Below are 15,292 nucleotides of genomic sequence, written 5' to 3' on the forward strand. Positions count from 1 at the left end.
GGCCACAATAAGGAATTTGGACTTTATTCTTTGGGTAACGGGATTCCATGTGGGTGGGGGAGGGAGAGTGGCATGATGTGATTTATGTATTTAGGTAAATCACTCAGGCTGGGGTGTGGATACTAGAGTGTAAAGGGACTAGTACATCTCTCCTGGTGAGAGATGATGGTGGTTGGAATGCAAACTGTAGTAGGAAGGTGATGAAAAGTAGGTGGATTTGGGATATATTTTGGGGGTAGGGCCAACAGGACATACAGAGACCTGGATGCAGCCCATGAAGGAAAGAAAGGAATCAGTAATGACTCCAGGATTTTGGCCTAGTATACCATTTAATGAAATGGGAAAGGCTTTATGGGAAAAGACTTAGGGAGGGAAGTTGTGGTCATATAAGCTTAAGATAATTATTAGACATCTAAATTGAAAGGTTAGGAGATATTTGGATATATGAATCTGGAGTTCAGGGAAGAGACTCCAGTTGGAAACAAACATTTGAGAGTTATCAGCATTAAAAGGATATTTGAAGCCATGGAACAGTGTGAACTTGTTTAGTAGGAGAACATAGAAAAAGAAGAGGAGAGAGTGGAGGACAGATCCCTGGAGGACACAAACAGCCGGAAAGCTGGAAGGCAAAATTAAGAAGTGTTTCAAGAAGGAACCAGATGCTGTTGAGAAGTGAAGTCAAATGAGGATACAGAACTGATCACTGGTTCTCTCAAGGTAGAGATCTGTGATGACCTTGATAAGAACCACTTCAGTGCAAATGATTGGAATAAAGCCCATTGGAGTGGGCTGAAGAGAGGGCCATGGGGAGATGAGAAAGTGGCCTCTTGTTGGCATGAGAATAGAGAAGTAGGGTAGTGGCTGTAAGAGAGTGACAAATCAAGGGAGAGGCTGTTCTGTTTCATTTTGTTTTGTCTTTTATGCTGTTTGTGGTTTTTTTTTTTTGAGGTAGGATTTTAGCATGTTTGTATGCTGATGAGAAAAATCCAAAATATAGGGAGAATTTAATGATGTAGAAAAAAGATAATTTAAGATCCTTGAGAAAACAAGTTCTAGATAGAACAGGGATGCTGTCGCAGATGGGAAGGCAGAATGTGTAGGCAGAGATGCAGCTGGGTTTGTAGACTTGAGGTGGAAAGAAAAGGTAGGTCTAGTTTGGCTTTAAACATTTTCTCTATGACATATATAGTCCAGTCAACAGCTGAAGACAGATGTTGAAGATTCCAGGAGAGAGAACAAGATATAAAATAGACCTCTCAGGGAATGGGAAAATAAATTTACTAGGGAAGTATAGTTGCATCATTTGGCAGTATCGAGTGCCAATTTGACATCTGTGGCTATAATTTTGAAGTGACTCAGTCAACGCAGTTGTGTGAATTTCCTTCATAGTGTTCTTCTTGGTGCTAAGAGGACAGTCAGGTTTAACTAGGATTGGGGTTTTACCAAGCAAGATCAATAAAGGGAATCAAGGGTCTTACAAGGGATGAACCATGAAATCTAGGTTGGGTACTGATGAGAGTGAGAACAAGAAGGGTGTGATGGATGCAGACATGGTAGTGGGTCACTGAAAGAATGATTGTTGGTTCTAGGTTGTTGGTTGTTGGATGGACCACCATGTGGATGCTGAGGTTTCTAAGAACGATGGCAGGGACAGTGAAACTGTGAGCCAGACGTTGGAGTCATCAGTGGCTGAGGGAACATGATTAGGAGATACGGAGTGCTAAAGTATGCTTCAAAGAAGCCAGTTTTTGAAGGATGAAAGAGAAACAGTTTGGAGTGAACTGGAGGACATGAGAAAAATCAGCGTTCACTCTGACAGCTGAAAGGGAGGCAGTGTCCTCAAAGGAAAGCCAAGTTTTAGTCAAAACAAAAAGGCAAAGAGACATTCAGAAAAAGTGAAGGGACTGAAAACATCAGGGAGTTTATGAATTTCAGACTGGAGTTTCTGAGATCAGAGAAGAGTTTGGGCTGAGTGGAGATGGGGTATAACAACAATGGCTAACACCTTTTTTTTTTTTTAACATCTTTACTGGAGTATAATTGCTTTACAATGGTGTGTTAGTTTCTGCTATATAACAAAGTGAATCAGCTATACATATACATATATCCCATATCTCCTCCCTCTTGCATCTCCCTCCCACCATCCCTATCCCACCCTCTAGGTGGTCACAAAGCACAGAGCTGATCTCCCTGTGCTATGCAGCTGCTTCCCACTAGCTATCTATTTTACATTTGGTAGTGCATATGTGCCCATGCCATTCTCTCACTTCATCCCAGCTTACCCTTCCCCCTCCCCATGTCCTCAAGTCCATTCTGTACGTCTGCGTTTTTATTCCTGTCAGGCCCCTAGGTTCTTCAGAACCTTTTTTTTTTTTTTAGATTCCATATATATGTGTTACCATACGGTATTTGTTTTTCTCTTTCTGACTTACTTCACTCTGTATGACAGTCTCTAGGTCCATCCACCTCACTACAAATAACTCCATTTCATTTCTTTTTATGGCTGAGTAATATTCCATTGTATATATGTGCCACATCTTCTTTATCCATTCATCTGTTGATGGACACTTAGGTTGCATCCATGTCCTGGCTATTGTAAATAGAGCTGCAATGAACATTGTGGTACATGACTTTTTCAATTATTGTTTTCTCAGGGTATATGCCCAGTAGTGGGATTGCTGGGTCATGTGGTAGTTCTATTTTTAGTTTTTTAAGGAACCTCCATATTGTTCTCCTTAGTGGCTGTATCAATTTATATTCCCACCAACAGTGCAAGAGGGTTCCCTTTTCTCCACACCCTCTCCAGCATTTATTGTTTGTAGATTTTTTGTTGATGGCCATTCTGACCAGTGTGAGGTGATACCTCATTGTAGTTTTGATTTGCATTTCTCTAATGATTAGTGATGTTGAGCATCCTTTCATGTGTTTGTTGGCATTCTGTATATCTTATTTGGAGAAATGTCTATTTAGGTCTTCTGCCCATTTTTGGATTGGGTTGTTTGTTTTTTAATATTGAGCTGCATGAGCTGCTTGTATATTTTGGAGATTAATCCTTTGTCAGTTGCTTCGTTTGCAAATATATTCTCCCATTCTGAGGGTTGTCTTTTCATCTTGTTTATGGTTTCCTTTGCTGTGCAAAAGCTTTTAAGTTTCATTAAGTCCCATTTGTTTATTTTTGTTTTTATTTCCATTTGTCTAGGAGGTGAGTCAAAAAGGATCTTGCTGTGATTTATGTCATAGAGTGTTTTGCCTATGTTTTCCTCTAAGAGTTTGATAGTGTCTGGCCTTACATTAGGTCTTTAATCCATTTTGAGGTTTTTCTGTGTGTATGGTGTCAGGGAGTGTTCTAATTTCATTCTTTTACATGTAGCTGTCCAGTTTTCCCAGCACCACTTCTGTCTTTTCTCCATTGTATATTCTTGCCTCCTTTATCAAAGATGAGGTGACCATATGTGCGTGGGTTTATCTCTGGGCTTTCTATCCTGTTCTATTGATCTATATTTCTGTTTTTGTGCCAGTACCATACTGTCTTGATTACTGTAGCTTTGTAGTATAGTCTGAAGTCAGGGAACCTGATTCCTCCAGCTCCGTTTTTCTTTCTCAAGATTGCTTTGGCTATTTGGGGTCTTTTGTGTTTCCATACAAATTGTGAAATTTTTTGTTCTAGTCTGTGAAAAATGCCATTGGTAGTTTGATAAGGATTGCATTGAATCTGTAGATTGCTTTGGGTAGTATAGTCATTTTCACAATGTCAATTCTTCCAATCCAGTAACATGGTATATCTCTCCATCTGTTTGTATTATCTTTAATTTCTTTCATCAGTGTCTTATAGTTTTGTGCATACAGGTCTTTTGTCTCCTTAGTAGGTTTATTCCTAGGTATTTTATTCTTTTTGTTGCAATGGTAAATGAGAGTGTTTCCTTAATTTCTCTTTCAGATTTTTCATCATTAGTGTATAGGAATGCAAGAGATTTCTGTGCATTAATTTTGTATCCTGCTACTTTACCAAATTCATTGATTAGCTCTAGTAGTTTTCTGGTAGCATCTTTAGGATTCTGTATGTATAGCATAATATCATCTGCAAACAGTGACAGTTTTACTTCTTTTCCGATTTGGATTCCTTTTATTTCTTTTTGCTGTGGCTAAAACTTCCAAAACTATGTTGAATAATAGTGGTGAGAGTGTGCAACCTTGTCTTGTTCCTGATCTTAGTGGAAATGGTTTCAGTTTTTCACCATTGAGAACGATGTTGGCTGTGGGTTTGTCACATAGGGCCATGTTGAAGTAAGTTCCCTCTATGCCTACTTTCTGCAGGGCTTTTATCATAAATGTATGTTGAATTTTGTCAAAAGCTTTTTCTGCATCTATTGAGATGATCATATGGTTTTTCTCCTTCAATTTGTTAATAGGGTTTATCACATTGATTGATTTGAGTATATTGAAGAATCCTTGCATTCCTGGGAGAAACCCCACTTGTTAGAAACCCCCGCTGTTAGATTCTGTTTGCTAGTATTTTGTTGAGGATTTTTGCATCTATGTTCATCAGTGATATTGGCCTGTAGTTTTCTTTCTTTGTCTGGTTTTGGTATCAGGGTGATGGTGGCTTCATACAATGAGTTTGGGAGTGTTCCTCTCTCTGCTATATTTTGGAAGAGTTTGAGAAGGTTAGGTGTTAGCTCTTCTCTAAATGTTTGATAGAATTCGCCTGTGAAGCCATGTGGTCCTGGGCTTTTGTTTCTTGGAAGATTTTTAATCACAGTATGAATTTCAGTGCTTGTGATTGGTCTGTTTATATTTTCTGTTTCTTCTTGGTTCAGTCTCGGAAGGTTGTGCTTTTCTAAGAATTTGTCCATTTCTTCCAGGTTGTCCATTTTATTGGCATAGTGTTGCCTATATTAATCTCTTATGATCCTTTGTATTTCTGCAGTGTCAGTTGTTACTTCTCCTTTTTCATTTCTAGTTCTATTGATTTGTTGAATCAAAGTCTTCTCCCCTGTTTTCTTGATGAGTCTGGCTGATGGTTTATCAATTTTGTTTATCTTCTCAAAGAACTAGCTTTTAGTTTTATTGATCTTTGCTATTGTTTCGTTCATTTCCTTTTCATTTATTTCTGTTCTGATCTTTATGATTTCTTTCCTTCTGCTAACTTTGGGGTTTTTTGTTCTTCTTTCTCTAATTGCTTTAGGTGTAAGGTTAGGTTGTTTATTTGAGATGCTTCTTGTTTCTTGAGGTAGGATTGTATTGCTATGAAGTTCCCTCTTAGAACTGCTTTAGATGCATCCCATAGGTTTTGGGTCTTCGTGTTTTCATTGTCATTTGTTTCTAGGTATTTTTTTGATTTCCTCTTTGATTTCTTCAGTGATCTCTTGGTTATTTAGTAGTGTATTGTTTAGCCTCCCTGTGTTTGTATTTTTAACAGAATTTTTCGTGTAATTGATATCTAGTCTCATAGCGTTGTGCTCGGACAAGATACTTGATATGATTTCAATTTTCTTAAATTTACCAAGGTTTGATTTGTGACCCAAGATGTGATCTATCTTGGGGAGTGCTCCATGAGCACTTGAGAAGAAAGTGTATTCTGTTGTTTTTCGATGGAAGGCCCTATAAATATCAATTCAGTTCATCTTGTTTAATGTATCATTTAAAGCTTGTGTTTCCTTATTTATTTTCATTTTGGATGATCTGTCCATTGGTGAAAGTGTGGTGTTAAAGTCCCCTACTATGATTGTGTTACTGTCTATTTCCCCTTTTATGGTTGTTAGCATTTGCGTTATGTATTGAGGTGCTCCTATGTTGGGTGCATATATATTTACAGTTGTTATATCCTTTTGGATTGATCCCTTGATCATAATGTAGTGTCCCTCTTTGTCTCTTGTAATAGTCTTTATTTTAAAGTCTATTTTGTCTGATATGAGAATTGCTACTCCAGCTTTCTTTTGATTTCCACTTACATGGAGTATCTTTTTCCATCCCCTCACTTTCAGTCTGTATGTGTTCCTAGGTCTGAAGTGGGTCTCTTGTAGACAGCATATATACAGGTCTTGTATCCATTCAGCCAGTCTATGTCTTTTGGATGGAGCATTTAATCCATTTACAGTTAAGATAGTTATTGATATGTATGTTTCTATTACCATTTTCTGAATTGTTTTAGGTTTGTTATTGTAGGTCTTCTCCTTCTCTTGTGTTTCCTGCCTAGAGAAGTTCCTTTAGCATTTGTTGCAAAGCTGGTTTGGTGGTGCTGAATTCTCTTAGCTTTTGCTTGTGTGTAAAGATTTTAATTTCTCTGTCGAATCTGAATGAGATCCTTGCTGGGTAGAGTAATCTTGGTTGTAGGTTTTTCCCTTTCATCACTTTAAATATGTCCTGCCCCTCCCTTCTGGCTTGCAGAGTTTCTGCTGAAAGATCAGCTGTTAACCTTTTGGGGATTCCCTTGTATGTTATTTGTTGTTTTTCCCTTGCTGCTTTTAATATGTTTTCTTTATATTTAATTTTTGATAGTTTGATTAATATGTGTCTTGGCGTGTTTCTCCTTGGATTTATCCTCTATGGGACTCTCTGTGCTTCCTGGACTTGACTATTTACTTTCCCATATTAGGGAAGTTTTCAACTATAGTCTCCTCAATTTTCTCAGTCCCTTTCTTTTTCTCTTCCTCTTCTGGGACCCCTGTAAATCGAATGTTGGTGCGTTTAATGTTGTCCCAGAGGTCTCTGAGACTGTCCTCAATTCTTTTCATTCTTTTTCCTTTATTCTGCTCTGAGGTAGTTATTTCCACTATTTTATCTTCCAGGTCACTTATCCGTTCTTCTGCCTCAGTTATTCTGCTATTGATGCCTTCTAGAGAATTTTTAATTTCATTTATTGTTGTTCATCATTGTTTGTTTGCTCTTTAGTTCCTCTAGGTCCTTATTAAACGTTTCTTGTGTTTTCTCCATTCTATTTCCAAGATTTTGGATCACCTTTATTATCATTACTCTGAATTCTTTTTCATGTAGACTGCCTATATCCTCTTCATTTGTTTGGTCTGGTGGGTTTTTACCTTGCTCCTTCATCTGCTGTGTATTTCTCTGTCTTCTCATTTTGTTTAACTTACTGTGTTTGGGGTCTCCTTTTTGCAGGCTGCAGGTTCATAGTTCCCATTGTTTTTGGTGTCTGTCCCAAGGGGTAAGGTTTGTTCAGTGGGTTGTGTTCGCTTCCTGATGGAGGGGACTGGTGCCTGTGGTCTGGTGGATGAGGCTGGATCTTGTCTTTCTGGTGGGCAGTACCACATCCAGTGGTGTGTTTTGGGGTGTCTGTGAACTTATTATGATTTTAGGCAGCCTGTCTGCTAATGGGTGGGGTTGTGTTCCTGTCTTGCTAGTTGTTTGGCGTAGGGTTTCCAACACTGTAGCTTGCTGGTCATTGAGTGGAGCTGGGTCTTAGCGTTTAGACAGAGATCTCTGGGAGAGCTCTCTCTGACTGATATTATGTGGGGCCGGTAGGTCCCTGGTGGACCAATGTCCTGAACTCAGCTCTCCCACCTAAGAGGCTCAGGCCTGACACCAATCCAGAGCACCAAGACTCTGTCAGCCACTCGGCTCAGAAGAAAAGGGAGAAAAAAAAAGAAAGAAAGAAAGAAGAAAAAAATAAAATAAAATAAAGTTATTACAATAAAAAATAAAAATAAATATTGTTAAAAATTAAAAAGTAAAAAAGTAATAAAAAGAAAAGAAAGATGGAAAGAAGAGAGCAACCAAACCAAAAAGCAAATCCACCAGTGATAACAAGCACTAAAAATTATACTAAAAAAAAAAACAAACCGGACAGACAGAACGCTAGGACAAATGGTAAAAGCAAAACTATACAGACAAAATCACACAAAGAAGCATACACATACACACTCACAAAAAGAGAAAAAGGAAAAAAAATATTAAAAAAAGGAAGAGAGCAACCAAATCAATAAACAAATCTACCAATGATAATAAGCTCTAAATACTAAACTAAGATAAACATAAAACCAGAAACAAATTAGATGCAGAAAGCAAACCCCAAGTCTACAGTTGCTCCCAAAGTCCACCACCTCAATTTTGGGATGATTCGTTTTCTATTCAGGTATTCCAGCGATTCAGGGTACATCAAGTTGATTGTGGAGATTTAATCTGCTGCTTCTGAGGCTGCACCGAGAAATTTCTCTTCTTTGTTCACACAGCTCCTGGGGTTCAGCTTTGGATCTGGCCCTGCCTCTGCATGTAGGTCACCTGAGGGCATCTGTTCTTCGCTCAGAAAGGATGGGGTTAAAGTAGCAGCTGATTAGGGGGCTCTGGCTCACTCAGGCCAAGGGGAGGGAGGGGTACGGAATGTGGGGCAAGCCTGCGGCGGCAGAGACCAACATGATGTTGCAACAGCCTGTGGCATGCCATGCGTTCTCCCAGGGAAGTTGTCCCTGGATCACGGGACCCTGGCAGTGGCGGGCTGCACAGGCTCCTGGGAGGGGAGGTGTGGATAGTGACCTGTGCTTGCTCACAGGCTTCTTGGTGGCTGCAGCAGCAGCCTTAGCATTTCATGACTGTCTCTGGGGTCCGCGCTGATAGCTGTGGCTCGCGCCCATCTCTGGAGCTTGTGTAGGCAGTGTTCTGAATCCCTGCTCCTCATGCACCCCGAAACAATGGTCTCTTTCCTCTTAGGCAGTTCCATACTTTTCCCCAGACTCCCTCCCGGCTAGCCGTGGTGCACTAACCCCTTCAGGCTGTGTTCACACCGCCAACCCCAGTCCTCTCCCTGCGATCCGACTGAAGCCCGAGCCTCAGCTCCCAGCCCCCACCCGTCCCGGCGGGTGAGCAGACAAGCCTCTCAGGCTGGTGAGTGCTAGTTGGCACCGATCCTCTGTGCGGGAATCTCTCTGCTTTGCCCTCTGCACCCCTGTGGCTGCGCTCTCCTCCGTGGCTCCGAAGCTTCCCCCCAACCACGCCCCATCTCTGCCAGTGAAGGGGCTTCCTAGTGCATAGAAACTGTTCCTCCTTCACAGCTCCCTCCTAGAGGTTCAGGTCCCATCCCTATTCTTTTGTCTCTGTTTTTCCTTTTTTCTTTTGCCCTACCCAGGTATGTGGGGAGTTTCTTGCCTTTTGGGAGGTCTGAGGTCTTCTGCCAGCGTTCAGTAGGTGTTCTCTAGGAGTTGTTTCATATGTAGATGTAGTTTTCATGTATTTGTGGGGAGGAAGGTGATCTCCACGTCTTACTCCTCTGCCATCTTGAAGGTCCTCCTGTCTGAAATGATTCTTTTATGTTTATTTACCTATGTTTACATCTTCAGGACCCATGTAATATTTCTGGTATATAGTACATGGTCAGTGTACAAAAGTGGGGAAATTGGAGCCAAGGCACTTCCACTTCCCTCCAGGTGAGGAAAAAAGACCTCTCCAAGTTCCGGCTGAGGCTCCTATGGCGGCTGGCGCAGCGGCACTGGCTAACACTTTTAAAAGCACTCTTCATGTACTTGCTCATTTGTACATTAGGAGCTGTATGGAAAATTGGGAGATGAATGACAGGAGGCTAGATCTTGTAAAGGTGATAGTAGTAAATGGGTTGTGAGGCATGAGGATATTTGTTGTGCAAATCAGAGCATGAGGCAATGGGAAATCTTAGGTACCTCTTCTCAGTAATGACATTTTGAGACAACAGAATGTCATGTAACGTTTATTAGGAATATTGGATCTGAAGTCAGAAGATCTAAAACTGAGTTCCAGCTCTGCCAATCACTCACTATTTGACCTTGGCAAGACTACATCTGGGTTGGTCTCAATTTCTATATCTATAAAAACAAATAATACCACCCCCCCCAAAAAAAATAAAAGTGAAGATAAAATGACATGGTGTTTATGAAATCAGTTAACAAATTGTAAAACACTTAAGTGTGACTGTTATGGTCAAGAATAGAGCTGTGCCTAAGGAAGATTATTTTGGCAACAGTGTGCATAATCAGTTATAATGAGGCAAGACGAAGAGCATGCAAGTGTTTGAAAAATATTAAAATGGCCCAAGCATGTGAGTGAGGGAGGACCTGAGCTAGGGTGGTAGCTGCAGCCATGGAAGAAGTCCAGGAGAAACTATAGACAAGTGTTAGGATTCGCTCCAAGCACAATCTCTCAAATGTATTTCTGGGCATGACTGGGCTGGTACATTGTACACTGGATGGTGTGTGCTCCAGTGTAGACCACAGAAAGAGCAACAAAGGAGCGAGGACTTACCTAACTGAGCTACTGTGAACCCAGCCCAGTTGCCCAAGGCCAACTTGATGCTAATGGCTACCAAGGTCTAGCTTTGGGGGCAGAGGAGAGTGTGGGTTAAGGGTTCAGGTGCAGGAGTCAGACCTAGGTTCAAATACCAGCTCTATGAGCTCTGTGATCTTGGGCATGTTATTTAAGTCTTTGTTTCCTTATCTGTAAAAATAGAGATACTCAGACCTATCCTGTGGTACATGTTATGAAGATTAAATAAATGTAATTACATATATCATGAGTGTAGCCCAGAGTGCAGTGAGTAGTAAGATCTCTATACCAACAGTTATTATTATTCCTAGATCTTGAAACTATCCTGGAGCCAATGAAGCACATCCCAATTGGTGGTACAGTGAGGGACATGTATGGAGAGGAATTCAAAGAGGAACTGAATTAATTATGAATGATAGAGTCAGAAATGATCCCAAACAAAAGCTGGGATGTACCTAATCTTCAAGTCTGATGTCAGCAAAGATGCATCCCTTCTCTCCACATAGTAAGCTTCTTAAGTCTAATTCATATCATCTCCTGTTTTTCCCTATGGCTTAGCTCTACCTTCAGCGACAAAACCCAGGCCTGTGTCTCATATTTCTGCTCAACGGTGGTTTTCAGGACTAGCCACTTGTGGCTTTTGGGGGGATACTTGTCCTGTGAACATAATGACTACCCATGTTTGATGGAAGCACAGTGGCTAAAAGCAGACTCTTTGGCTGAACCGTTAAAGCCAGGCAGCCCATGTGAGTGCCAAACAGAGACCAACAGGGTGGAAAGGATAACCCGAAATATACCCCCTCCCAAGTCTAAGGCCCGATGAGAGAGGGCCAGACAGCTCTTCAAACAACATGAACAGGAAGGAGTTGGTATGTTAAGATTTTTTTCTCATAAAAACCTAACGCTGTACATGGTGACCCCACAATCACCATTTGTTAATTTTAAAAGAAATTAATGGAGTGGGGTGGAGCAGGGAGGACCAAAATATTCTGGGTGCTGAGGGAAACAGAAACACACGCACTGTGTACTCATAGAAATGTGACGGTTAGGGTCAGGATTGAACTAATAAGACCAACTCTTGTGTTTGGCTTAGGAAACCTGTTTCACTACTTTCTACGGTTTCACATCATTTGATCATAAGTGAAACTGGATGTCGTGGTTTCTCTTTAATATACCAGTGGAGGGTAAGTTAAACAAATAATACCCTTTGGACAGGATCTCAATCAGGACAGGTGATGTTATGCTGGAATATCAAAGAATGCTGAAATCTCGTTGGCTTCATAGAACAATGGCTCGTTTCTTGTTATGCAAAGTCTACAGTGGTCCTCGTATCTTTCCTGGGCAGCTGTCCTCCACATGTTGGCACATCATTCTAGGCTGCTTCAAATTTTTGGCTTCTCCATTTCAACATAGGCTGCTAAGATCACTGAGGTGGGGCTGGGGCAGGGGTGGGAGGAGGGTTTGGAGAGTTGAGTGGCAGCAACTCATGTGGCCATGACTAACCTGAAGGTGGAAAAGCCCCTCTCATATGCCTGAAATAGAGGGGAACGGATACCGGTGAACAGTAGCAATGGCCATCAACTATAGTTCTTCAAACAACCCAGTTACCAGCTCTCACTTAACATTTTCCTTGTATTATGTCTTCAAGGAAAACCAAGTGAGTACTTTGAGTTTGTGAAATACTAAAAATTTTCAAGACCTTCTCAGGTTCTTTAATCAACATTACTTCCAACCTTTAAAATATATAGTTTATAGAGAAAGCTTTTTTAGAGTATGAAATAAATAAAACTTTTATTACTTGAGATGCAACACCCCTCCCATCTGGAAACTTCCTTGTTAGCCCTGTACCGAGTTCTGGGATGTGGGCTGGGCCTTGGAGGTGAGTTTGCGTTAAAATAAAGGACCTTTGAGTACCTGTAGCTAAACCTGCCTGGATGGGATTTTAAAATAAAATAGTCCCAGAGTTTTATGATCTTAAACATATAGAAAAAAAGTATTCTTTAGAAAAAAGTCCAGCCTATTTCTGAGCTCTTTCATCATGGGCCACTGTGAGTAGTAGCTAGGAGTTATTGAGCATTTACTGTGTTAATTTACTGTGGCTAGTGCTTTGCATGTAGGTCTCATTTAAATTTTATAACACTCTAAGAGATACACTTTTATTATCCTGATTTTACACACAAAGAAACAGGCTTAGAGAGGTCACCTATCTGCTCCAGACCTTTACAGACCAAAGTTTGGACCCAGGTCATCTGACTTTAGAGCCCTCACCCTAAATCATTACCCTAGACTACCTTTCCAATGCTCTTAAAATAGGTCTTGAGGGAAATGGAGCAAATACTGCAGTCTGCATATAAACAGGTGCTCTCAAAACCAGCGTTGTGACCATCTGGGGTTCTTATATAGCCACTCAGTCCTAGAAAACTGCTGAGCAGTTATCCCCTGCCCTGAACATGCAGGCTGTGTTTCTAGAGGTCAGGCCTGTGGTTGGAATGCTGTTCTCTGAGCCTCTCACTAACAAAGCACTCTGTGTGTTTCTCGTGTCTTCCAGTTGACCATCCTCCAATGGAACCTTCCCAGTTCGTCTCAGTTGTCCCTAAATATCCAGACAAGATGGGATTCGATGAGGTAGGAAAGGTGTCTGTGTGTGTGTGCACGTGCACCTGTGCACATGTGTACATCATGCTTAATATGTTTGTATCACAACACAAGCCTGATCACACGTCTGGGAGCCAGCCAGACCAGCTTGGCTGCTGAAAAGAAACCAAGGTCTTGGAAAAGGTTCTCAGTTTTTGTTGTGCCTCAGTTCACTTATCTTAAAAAAGGAGCATCATGGTAAAAGTAAATTAATGATTGAGTCAGAAAAGCGTTACTATTTAGTCATGAAAGTGATATTTTCTAGGAGCAGATATTGCCATATTTTATCAAGATTCAAGGGTAAGGTAAAGAAGATATATATTTTAGATATTGGAGGACTTTAACTTTATTCTGAGTAAGTGGAAACCATTCTGGAACATTCTTTGCTTTATTTTCTCTCTGCTGTTTTTCCATGGGAAAAGATTGGAGGGCAGAGTTTAGAGGACAAAGAAAAAGTGAAAAAAGAAACCTATTCTAAAATTCTCCCTTTCGGCAGGCAAGAACTTCATAATAGTGCTCTGAGAGTCATATTTATCATTAAGTTTCAATTGTATAAAGAATGAAGCAGAAATATAAAGAGATGGCTGTCTTAGTAATATGCACAGCAGATACTTGGTGGGACCAGAATTGTGACTCCAAGTCACCGAATCCTTCATGGGTCCCTCATGTCACATAACTGCTGATCAGTTATGGAGCTTGGTGGTCTAGAAGCTAGGACAGTGCCTCAGGAATCCACAAACTGAGATAGAACTTTTCTGTGAATTTTGGATATGTTATAAGATAAGCTTTGTGCTACATGCTCATTGCCACTGATTAATTGAAAGAAAATGCCTTGTTTATCCCCCTGTACTATGTCATACAGGTCCCCAAAGTACAGCCATCTTAAATTGCTGCTGGAACTGGAAATTGGGATTTATTCTATAAAATTTATTTGCAGGCAGACTTTAGGAATGGAAAGGAATATTTCATGAATATTAAGTGGAAAGGAATTAGCAGCTATTATGCTATTTCCACAGAGGGCAGGATGAGACAAGATGATTTTAAGTGTGGTAGAGAAGAATTAGACTAAAGTGTACAAAGTTCTATAAACAATCAGGGCTGCAGAAAAGTTGGACCACCCCAGGCACTGAACCCACTTCCACATATTACTACAGCTTTCCTTCCCTGCAGCTCTCACCAGCTCTCAGGTCTCCAGGTAAAAGAACCCAAGGGTCTTTACATATATTCATTTTTCCCTTTATAAACACATTCCAATGAGGATCAAATCAGAGCAGATACAATGGGACAAAAGCAGGATCTTCTAGCGCTGGTCTTCCATTTGGAAGGACTGGGTCACTCTTAGAAGCCTTCTGGAAAAGGCCAACTCTGTAAAGGATGCAGATACGGGGACTCTACTCTCCTGAACCCTGGTAGTCATCTCTCTGTTTGGAACAGAGATAGGATAGTGGAAAAAGGGATTTTCAGGGGCCTTTTCAACCTTCCCAGTACTCTGTGACCTTGTTGGTGGTGTCTGGGCTGCATTCGGCGGTGTGGCTTTTTGTTTGTTTACTATTCACTAAGTATGAGCAAGCCGTCTGTGTTTTTCCTTCATGGCTGCAATTTTTATTGCACTTGTCCTGGCAGGAACTGGGACAGGGTTGTTATTTACTAAAGTCTTCCCAGACTAAAGGTCTTGGATCTGAGGGGACTTTTTGTTGTATTTCTGTTAATTTTTTGTTTTTTGTTTTGTTTTTCTCTCCTGGAGTGACCTCAGGTAGCTCCATGTGAACACATGAGGAAATGCCCATTCCTTTCCATAGCCTTAAAATTGGGAGATTGAACATGGCCCATCACAGTATGATTCTAAACAGGAAGAAAATGAAATATAAATGAACATGACTCATTAAGTTTTAAAATCCCAGGTAACAAGGCAAATACAGTCACCACAGAAATTGTTTTTTAAAAAATAATTGCCCGGTTAGATAAACAACGGAGGTAATGAAATCATGACGTACCTAATCCACTTTGCTCTGATTCAGATGAATGATTTCTTCAAAGAGGACATCTTGCTCCCCCCATCAGTTCTGTGCCCAGAGCTGTATAAATGGATAGAAGTGAGAATATTTCATAAGGAAGAGTTGAAATTTTAGTTCATTTAGCTTTTGATCCGGTAAAACATACAGCATCTCGATGATTACATTCAGAACGACTGTGTGAACCACAGCTTAACCCCCAGTAAAGTCTGAACTCCAGCCTGCTTATAAGACATAGTTTCTTCCTTATTCTAGACAGCATAAAGCAAACTTTATCATAAATGACATATCATAGACATTTTAATCTGTACTGGTCTTGAGAGGTGAGGTTGTTCAACTCCCTCTTTTTTACAAACAAGGGAACTGGACCCTGGAACATTAAACGTCTTCCTCAAAGTCATCTA

At 40.6% G+C, this 15,292-nt stretch overlaps 1 protein-coding gene across 4 annotated transcripts in view; it reads left to right on the forward strand.

The window, feature by feature from the left end:
- COLGALT2 (collagen beta(1-O)galactosyltransferase 2) overlaps positions 1–15,292 on the forward strand; it is a 135,376-nt gene that overhangs the window by 86,825 nt on the left and 33,259 nt on the right. For all 4 annotated transcript variants that reach the window (XM_082401822.1, XM_082401821.1, XM_082401820.1 and 1 more), the window contains one exon: positions 12,791–12,867. In XM_082401822.1, coding sequence (XP_082257948.1) covers positions 12,791–12,867 — 77 coding nt within the window. The remainder of the gene's footprint in view (positions 1–12,790; positions 12,868–15,292) is intronic.

Source organism: Balaenoptera borealis (assembly GCF_965194805.1).
Source record: "Balaenoptera borealis genome assembly, chromosome: 1".
Classification (NCBI taxonomy): domain Eukaryota; kingdom Metazoa; phylum Chordata; class Mammalia; order Artiodactyla; family Balaenopteridae; genus Balaenoptera; species Balaenoptera borealis.